At 44.1% G+C, this 9,412-nt stretch overlaps 1 protein-coding gene and 1 pseudogene across 1 annotated transcript; one reads left to right on the plus strand and one right to left on the minus strand.

The window, feature by feature from the left end:
• Positions 1-322: 322 nt before the first annotated feature.
• On the minus strand, positions 323-2,276 carry LOC123191118 (uncharacterized; annotated as a pseudogene).
• A 216-nt stretch (positions 2,277-2,492) lies between these two features.
• LOC123191200 (uncharacterized) lies at positions 2,493-7,179 on the plus strand. The gene is made up of 3 exons (XM_044604032.1): positions 2,493-2,994; positions 6,197-6,423; positions 6,514-7,179. The coding sequence occupies exons 1-3, from the start codon at positions 2,493-2,495 to the stop codon at positions 7,177-7,179; spliced, it is 1,395 nt and encodes a 464-aa protein (XP_044459967.1).
• The last annotated feature ends 2,233 nt before the right edge of the window (positions 7,180-9,412 follow it).

Genomic DNA, 9,412 nt, shown 5'->3' on the forward strand with positions numbered 1-9,412 from the left:
AGATATTTTCCTTAACATGATTGGTTATCAAGCATAACACAACAATTTACAATTAATTCACATATACTCCCTCTGTAAACTAATATAAGAGCGTTTAGATTACTAAGTTTACGGAGGGAGTACCTCTGTATTTAAACATTTCATATAGCTTGACAGTAATCAAAAGGCCGACATAGCTTGACAAGACTGTACAATAGATGACAGAGCGACATGGAAGACTCACATACACATGGTCCATGTATCTATTCAACAAGATAGCATCTTCGATGCGGGAAGGAAGGACCAAGCAACAGTAATCTCCACCTTAGAGCCACCATCAAGGTTACATGTTTTTTTTACTTATGTTGCATTTTTGGGGTGTGAAGAGGACATCATAAGTAGCCATCTCAGCAGGGTGTGAAGGTGAATAGGTCTTTATGATAAATTTCAACTTTCCTCTTAATTCCACAGAAACCACACACCGTATTAGATCAAGGTGACCATTTCTAGCCATTGGCATTCTTCCATCTCGTGACTCAAGCAGCACAACTTCCGTAGATGGGAGCCCAGTGATATCTTCATAACCATGACAAGGTAGTGAAGAGCAGACAATTCTTCCGCCATGTGGAAAGAGATGACCCTTCATGGGCTTTAATTACTGCACTCAGGATAGTGGCCTGAACTGACTCTTGAAGTCTCTCACAGCATAGCTCCACTGTGCATAAGGGGCTGCTGACAAGGAAACTTCCATGTTGCTCGGCAATATAAAGGTAGAATGTACTGATCAGTGCTCTATCCTCGGATTTTGTTTCGTCCTTTACTTTTAGTTGGATTTCAATGTAAACAGTATCCGTCGACACAATTGCACGTACCGGCCCAGTCAATTGCAAAAAAGGATCCTGCGAGAATCATCATTTGCCATTAACTGATTATTAACAATGACGCAGGCAACAAACAAGAGAGTATATAAGACAATAAAGCAACATGTGTACTTGTGAGGATTTGGCAGTCATTCCATGTACGAAGGAGGAGAGGGTTGCGATGACGGTCTGCAGCGTCTCGGGCCGCTACCACTCCATACACCTCCAGTGAATGCCCAAGTTCTTCTCTGCATAGACTTTGATGGAGTTAATCTGCAAGGTGCTCCCTGCAACAGCGTCAACAGGGATGCGGCCTGGCGTGCAATGTGTATATTGCATGGGGCTCAATAATGCTGCACAGATCCAATCGAAGCATGCGTTATAGATCTACCATGAAGTAACTAAGACTCCTTTTGCGATCCATTCAAGAAAAATAAAACAGTAACAATCTGGCAACATACTTCAGAGTAAATTCCTGCTCTTATAGGAGGAATCGGCCTGCTTTAGGCATGCAGTAAATGAAGAAGAAACCTAGCTAAGATTGTTACTCACTCAGATGTTCGTAACGCTGTAGTCAGTGCCCATGCTGTAGATGAAGAAGAAACCCATCCTGTAGTCAGTGCCCCATGTCCGTTCCCAGAAGAGACGGTAAGCAGCGAATGACTTGTCCATCTCCGCGGAAGATTTCGCTCCGTCTCCTCCCGCGACACCTTCCCTCTCCCCCTCCATGGCGGATAAGAAGGATTCCGATTTCAACTCGACGAGCGTTGATTTCACTTTGGAGTCAAGACCTGGGTCCAACCGCGGGAGCGTGGTGATACGCTCAGAGATCCGTTTCAGCTTGGCGATGCGGTGCACGTACGGCTCAGAAGTAAACATGGTCATGGTCTTAACTAGATCCTTCTTCTCCGCCGAGAACGATCTCGGTATTTCGCGCATCTCGAGCCACAGCTCGTCGATCCGCTTGCAGCACAGCTCTAACCTGAAGGCAAAGCTTAGCGCTGCCGCTGCCTCCTTCCTCGTCCTTTCTGCTTCGAGCACCGAAGCGACGTCGCCGACGTCTTCTTGGAACTTCGACAGTATGCCAAGGATGAATTCTCCATCTCAACGTCTTCGCCAGTGTTAACCGGGACGTGTGCTTGACCCGGGACGTGTCTGATCCGGCACGCGGCAACGAGTTGTGCGAGTCGTTTTGGTCAACCTAGGGTTCGAGGGCACGGCCCGCGGACGCCACCGCACGGTATCTCCGACCGCTCCCCTCCCCGCTCGCCGCCGGGTCCTGCCGCCTGCGTACGCCGACACCGCCCCGTCCCTCCCTACCTCGCCTTCGCTCGGCCCTGCCTGGCCGCCGGTTGGTTCTGGGGAATCCTGGATGGAAAGATCTGGGCCGACGGTGAGATGGCGACGGAGGTAAGGGGGGAAGGGAAGCATGTTCATGTTGAGCCAGGAAGTGTGCGCTGCCGCGAAGCTCACGGAGGAAAGTATCAGCCAGATCCAGGTCCTGGAGAAGAAGATGATTAAGGTGGGACGCCGCGGGTCCGCAGGTCAGTCTGCTACAGTTGCAAGACGTCGCGAAGGATCTTAAGTCGGGCCGATTCTCTGCTCCGGTGGAGCTTCCATGCGATCCAGCCCCCGATCAGCGATGAAAGTGAGATGAGCCTCCCTGCGACCCAGCGCCAGATTGGCGATGATGGTGACAAGGAAACGGAGGAGCATTTCAAGGAGCTGCTGGTTACTATCTCCATATCCATAGCCGGGTCAGCCAGAAACATGTCTGCGGAGGCAGACACCATGGCGCCGAGGTTCGGCTTAAAACTGAACTCGCTCTTGTGGCTGATCGATGAGCTGTGGGATGACATGCGCCAACTAGTCTCCACAGAGACAAAATTCCTAGCAACATGCATATTTACTCGTGAGCCCTTCCTGCACTATATCTCCACATTGCAGTTGATCACGGCAGTTTTCGACTGGCTCGGTAGATGGGTACCGAATTTTACTATAAAATTGCTATCCATACGCGAAGATGAGGACATGGAGTGGGAGGAGGAGAAGGAGATGGAGATGATTGAGGAGAGCAACTTCGCTAACTACATTAGTCGCTGGGAACGCACGTGCAGTAACGGCTGCAGCTTCGAAGACACGAATGAGCAAACATGTATGGATATGTGTGCTTATCTCTACTATTAAAGGAGAACCTGCCGTCGTCGTGATGGTTCGACCTTGTTCGATCCCCACGTACGATCCCTCTGTCCCGCACGACTCACCCAGCCTCCAATCCCCGCTGGGAATTAAAAACGAAAAAAGAAAATCGGAAAGAAAAAATAACTACTCCCCACGATCACACGTTCCATGCCCTCGTCTCCCACAACACCTTCCTCCCCGACCACATCCTCTCCCTGGAAAAATCGCCGTGGCACCCACCCTCCTGTGCACGCCATCTTCGCCATCCCAGATCCCGATCCGCCGCCAGAACTTTGCATGGCCACTCGCCGCCCCAGATCTCGATCAGCCGCCAGGAGCCTTGCGTGGCCAACCCATGCCTCCCACCATCGTTGCCCTCCTCGTTCACATCGTGGTTGTGGTGGCTGCGGTCCTGGTTGTACACGACGCCGCCCCACCCCGACTCTCTTCTGCTCGATGACCCTCCATCCGACGTCTGACGCTCTTCTCCCGCTCCTAACGCCATCGTCGTCTTCATTGTGGTGGCGCCGCCCTTCTAGAGCAGTTAAACAGTAGAGCCAGCGGGCGTGCGGGTAGGAGCTGGAGGCTGCACTGCTGTTCGTGCGAGCGGGAGGCACGCGAGGCTCGTGTAGGCGGGTGGCTATGGAGAACGGCCCATTCAATTGCCGCCCTCTGATGTCGACCTTCTAATCTTCAAGCCCCACCCCTACCACCGTCGTACTCCCTGCAGGCAGCTCGGCCCCGATCTCCTCCGCGTGGTGGCTTTGAGAGTGACATCTATCTCCCTCCCAATTCCTTCGTTGTGTTCTTTATTTTTCAGATAATGTTCAAAAATTTAACAGGCGGAGAGTGTACTGCTGTGCCAAAACTTTCAGTTACTGTGCAGAATTTTTGAGCTATTGTCTAATACTCCCTCCGTAAACTAATATAAGAGCGTTTAGAATACTAAAGTAATGATCTAAACGCTCTTATATTAGTTTACAGAGGGAGTAGTTTATATCGAATTTGCTATTCTGGACGTGCACTAATTGTGGATTGTGCAGATCCCCTCACCCACTTAAATCCTTTTTCTGACGAATTGTATTGGTTATGTTGAATCATCCTGTTACAGGGGCATAACCAAGTGGGTAAGATCAAGCACGAACAACTTTTGTGCTCTGCGAGGTTTGCAAATTGAGCCCCGATATTGTGGCTTATCCAATAGCGCGAGTGGTTTTTTGCTATGTAGATTAAAACTAAAACTTGTTCAAGTGTGAATTAATGTATTGATCTCAATTTTATTATCCTAGATCTGTAGATGCACACGAGTTGATATTACAATTCCATAATACAAGAGGTATTGTGTTAATTTACTATTCACTACTCTGTTCAGAGTTTTAGATTTGGCCCCTTGTATCGAGAAGCCTTGTTTTTTTTTTTCTGACAATGATGTTTGCAGCTGAGATTTCAGACAATATGAACAGTATGCTGCAGTACTGGAAGCAACGGAAGTATCTTTGGGGGGAACTCGTGTGGCTTGAAACTTGGTTGAAACGCCAAATTTGGGCCCTTACATAGGTACAGTGATGCTGCAATGTTTAGGAAATGTGCATGTTGATTATATGAGGGTTTGCGATTATGGTCTTATAGGCTATAGGCCTTGGATTTTTAATTCTCCTTGCATGTCAAGGATAAGACAATGGTCTTGGTTATATAAAACTAAAATATAGGTGAAGCTTTAGAAAAACTGGAGCATACACATACATTTAAAAGTTGTGCTCAAAGACTTTGCTTTATCTAGAGGAATGTACAGTCTATACTCGCACAATATTTTCTTCCATTTTCCTTTACTGAATTTACAGTTCACATAAAAGTAAACTGTTAAGCAACTATTCCCATCTTACTGTAGATTTTTGAAAGTTGGTATATGCTTTTAGAAATTTACATATGTTCTAACTGGCTAATTAGAGTGCATAAGATGTAATTTTTCAGTAGACATCACAAGTTTTAAAGAATAGTGGGGCGCATGACTATAATAGGCAGGAGATCTTGCAGGGCACACATCAACATTTCAGGGACACCAAGGTCGTGCAGGTTGTGTCGGACATTGAAATGATGTTCTTGCCCTACTACACTCCATTCAGCGGCATGGCTGCAATTGTAGGTGGATACAGCAAGGTTATTATGGCTACAAAGATGCACTAGAGAAATGGTCAGGCAGGCTCGCGGGTCGAGCGTGGGAAGGCAGCTGGGGAACGGCTATGGTTGATTTCGATTAGAGGTTCAGGGCGTGGGGAGCATGGTAAAATTCCTTCCTTCTTTTGAAAATTCTAGGAGACAGGTCCTCTCTTTTCAGGTTTCTGAAAGTGTCAATGCTCCTGCTTGTGTTAACAGATTGTTTTCTTGGAGGGGAAAGCAACTCTGTTTGAAATGAACTTGTAAGTTGTGGAGTTTCAGTGCAATTGTATTATTTTGTTTTATTTTTATTTGTAGCCAGCCAGATGTAATCTTGCAATTCCCTTTTTATAATGTTGAAATAAAGCTATATTTCATACAAATAGTTTGTGTACACTGTCTCATTTTGTTGCATCATCTTTGTTGCATATCACTAAGCTTAATCTCCATTAGACAATCTTCTTGTGAACTAATAAATGGCTGCATGGTATTTTCTTATATGCTGCATGGTATTTTCTTGTATTTGATGTACATGATGCAAAGAGAGCAACTAAAGGTAAATAATGGATTTTTTTTTTACGTTTGATGGGAATGCATTAGGAAGTAAAGACTTATGGCTTGAGTAACAATCATGGGAAGAGTCCGAGCACGATTTCCTTCTATAGTTTATGATGGCCACTCCTACTAGCCATGTAGTATCAAATGTTGCCACCAGATGTCTAACCCTTCATTATCAATGTTTATGTGAGGTTCTTAGTACATGACCATATTGTTGGTCCCCTACCCCAAATACTTGACTCACAACAGAGTTTAAGAGGAGATGACGCATGATGCATGTAGCCAGAGATACCTTGAGCATTTACTTTTGTATAATTTGATCGTGCATTACCTTTATAAATGTTTCTGTCCCGTGGCAACGCACGGGCATCCAACTAGTACATATTAATGTGTACATCTGCTTGAATGGATTATTTAGTTAGTTCATGTTAGATTAACAACATACTTCACTCGCCTGCATGCAGCATTGTTGAGCCCCATGCTCTTTACACACTGCATACCAGGCCACGTCCCATTGGATGCTGGTTGCCGGAGGACCATGCAAATGTACTCCATTAAAGTTGCAAAAGTGAAATGCCACAACTGGCCACTGAAGGTGTACGGTGTGGTTGCCGCCCGAGATGTTGTGGACAATCGTCGCAACATTCTCTTCTTTCGCACTAGGGATGACTACCAACTCCTCACGGAGCATGTAAGTGGGTAGCTTCCTTTTCTTCTTTTTTCTTATTGTGTGCATCTGCATCCTTGTTGATTAGTTCATGTTGAATGGTGATGTTTGCAGGATCCGTTTTTGCACTTGACTAGCCCGTCTCGTGCAATTATCTCTATGGACACCGTCAACATTGAAATCCAACTAAAACTAAAGGGCACAACAAAGTCTGAAGATAGAGCACTGATCAGTAAAGCCTTCTCTTATAATGGTGATGTTGGTGATACTTTTTCTACGCGTCACCTCAGTGGCCACTTTTGCACAATAGAGTTGTGCTATGCGCATCTTGAAAGATCACTCCAAGCCACCATCCTTAGTATCCGTGTTCAAGAGGGCTCACTGCCTTCTGAAAATGGCATCCGGGTTGTTTGTTCCTCACTACCTTCTGAGAGCCCATCTGAGCATGTTTTGTTGTTTGGTTCAAAAGGTGGAACAATTCCCGTGGGTGAAGGGGGCTATCTGGATCTGTCAAGGCAAGTTGCTTCGGTAAAAAGAGAAGGAAGGCTAGAAATTCTCATGGAGATCTTGGAACAATCTGGTTGCACAAGTCATTATTTTGCCTTCACACCGGAATCCAGCAACGTAAGTCAAAAAGAATTTAACCTTGGTGACTGTAAATTGGAGATTACTGTTGCTTGGTCCCTCCTTATTAATGACCAGCTGCCTATCTTGATGATGGGGTATATAGAGCCTTACTCACCAAGTCCGCATATCCCTTTCATGGAGCTTGGAGAATGAACTTGTTGTCTGGTATTCAGTGTTGCGTAGCCGTAGCAAGTGCCTATTTTGTTGTTCAGCTACTTAACTGTAATTTGTATGCTGGCATTCCTGGCTTACTCGTGCAGCATCTTATTTCCGGATCATATGCCGATTTGCCTAATGCTCTGATTAAGAGAAGCCAGTCTGTGTATTCGTCACTTGTTTGGATTTGATATCCGGAAATTGTTCATTCTTGCAAAGCAAAGATGGAAGCAAACGTGCGCTCTGAGTGCCATGGGTAACTTCTTTGTGAATTTGATTTCTAGTATATGTAGCTGCTGATAACTTTCCTATGTGTTTTGTACGTCCTCGTGATGTACACATACGTTTGAATCTGTATATGTGGTACTGCACTGGGAAAAACGAAATCGACTATGGTCCAGTACTGGACAATGGATGGAACAATTGAACGAGAGGACAGAGCCAGCAAAAAGCAGTTCAGCAATGGAGTGCTGCATGCAGAGGCTTCTAGTGGGGAATTGCATCTTTGCCATCTTGGTGCATGACTTGATTTAAAAAACTAAAAGTCAAGCATATTTTGTATCACATCAACTTTGTTTGTGTCATTTCTGTGTTCGATCATGTCAATATATAGAGAGGACTCCAGGGCTATTTCTCGCCCGCTGCAAGACGTAACTCGGTGTCACCTCTAGGCATGAAGGAGTGGGCTAACCTAGTACTGTCGCGCCTCTGGCTCGTTTCTTCTTCTTTTTTCTCTATGTTTTCTTATCCGGCTTTGTTTTTCTTCGTATCATCACTGGTTTTCTTTGGTTATTTGGTCTTTCTGTGTCTCTTCACTAGTTTCTTTGGGTTTTTTTTTTCAACACGTGTCTATAAAAATACACATTGTGCATTTTTTATATACATGTGGGAACTATTTTTGATAAACGTTGAGCATTTTTCAAATACATGATATAGTTTTTTATTTCAGATACTTGTTTTGATTATCTTTTTGAATGCATGTTAAATATTTGTCAAATACACATTGAACATTTTTTGAATGCCATGAAACATATTTTTTATACCACACGGACATTTTTTTGCATTGTATACTTTTTAATTGTTACAAACATTTTTCTTGAAACATATGAATATTTTTGTTAATTGTCACATACATTTTTACGAGTGGTACTTAAACATTTTCATACTACATGAACATTTGCTTAAATTGTGTAGACATTTTATAATAAGGCCACTCTTTTGAAACATGTGAAGATTTTTTTTAAATGTCACGTACATTTTTTGAATGTTACAAAAAAAATTGGCTCTGTGTCAAGAAACATTTTTACATTGTATAAGCATTTTTGGAAAATGCCACGTACATTTTTTTTGAAATGTATGAACATTTTTAAAATGTGTACATATTTTTAATGCTATCAACATGTTTTTAAATTACACGGACAAAAACGCTGAAATGTGTTAGCATATTTTCAATTCGTGTTTTTCTTTCTTTTTAGACATAATTTGGATTTTGGAAAACATGTACCGAGAATATTTTTGAAAATATGAAAAAAGGAAGAGAAATGAATTAACCTGCATGAAGCTACGTCGAGGTTAATTCATTTTCCCTCCCACATCCGTCCGCGGAAGGGGGGGGGGGGTCAGTTCACGGACGCAGATGCGGGAGGTCGCCATTCAACCATAGCCGCATATATCGGGTCTTCCTCAATAAAAATTAAAGATCTGCACGATTAAATAACCGCATACAAAGGATACAGACGTGCAAATAGCCGCATACAAAGGGTACAAACATTCAAATAGCCACAATAGTTCAAATTTTAAATAAGTTTAAGTATTACATCCCAACATTGTTTCCCCTCTAACCGCCCATGCTCAATTATATCTTTCTTCAATTGCTCGTGAGTTTGTCGATTCCGAATTTGTTGATGCATTTCAACAAACTCTTCAAATGTGGTCGAATTCTGGTCTCAAAGTTGGATAGGATCACCCATGTTCTCAAATTCTAGAGTTGCGGCAGCATCGTCACCCTCATCCTCGACGATCATGTTGTGCATGATCAAACAACATGTCATCACCTTCCACAAGGTCTTCGGATGCCATTATTTAGCAGATCCACGAACAATTGCAAAATGGGCCTGCAGAACTCCAAATGCCCTCTCGACATCATTTCTAGTTGTCTCTTGTCGTTGGGCAAAGTGAGCATTTTTCTAGCCAACTGGGTTAGAGGTGGTGCTAACAAAGGTAGCCCACG

The sequence above is a fragment of the Triticum aestivum genome, chromosome 1A (genome assembly GCF_018294505.1).
Source record: "Triticum aestivum cultivar Chinese Spring chromosome 1A, IWGSC CS RefSeq v2.1, whole genome shotgun sequence".
Classification (NCBI taxonomy): domain Eukaryota; kingdom Viridiplantae; phylum Streptophyta; class Magnoliopsida; order Poales; family Poaceae; genus Triticum; species Triticum aestivum.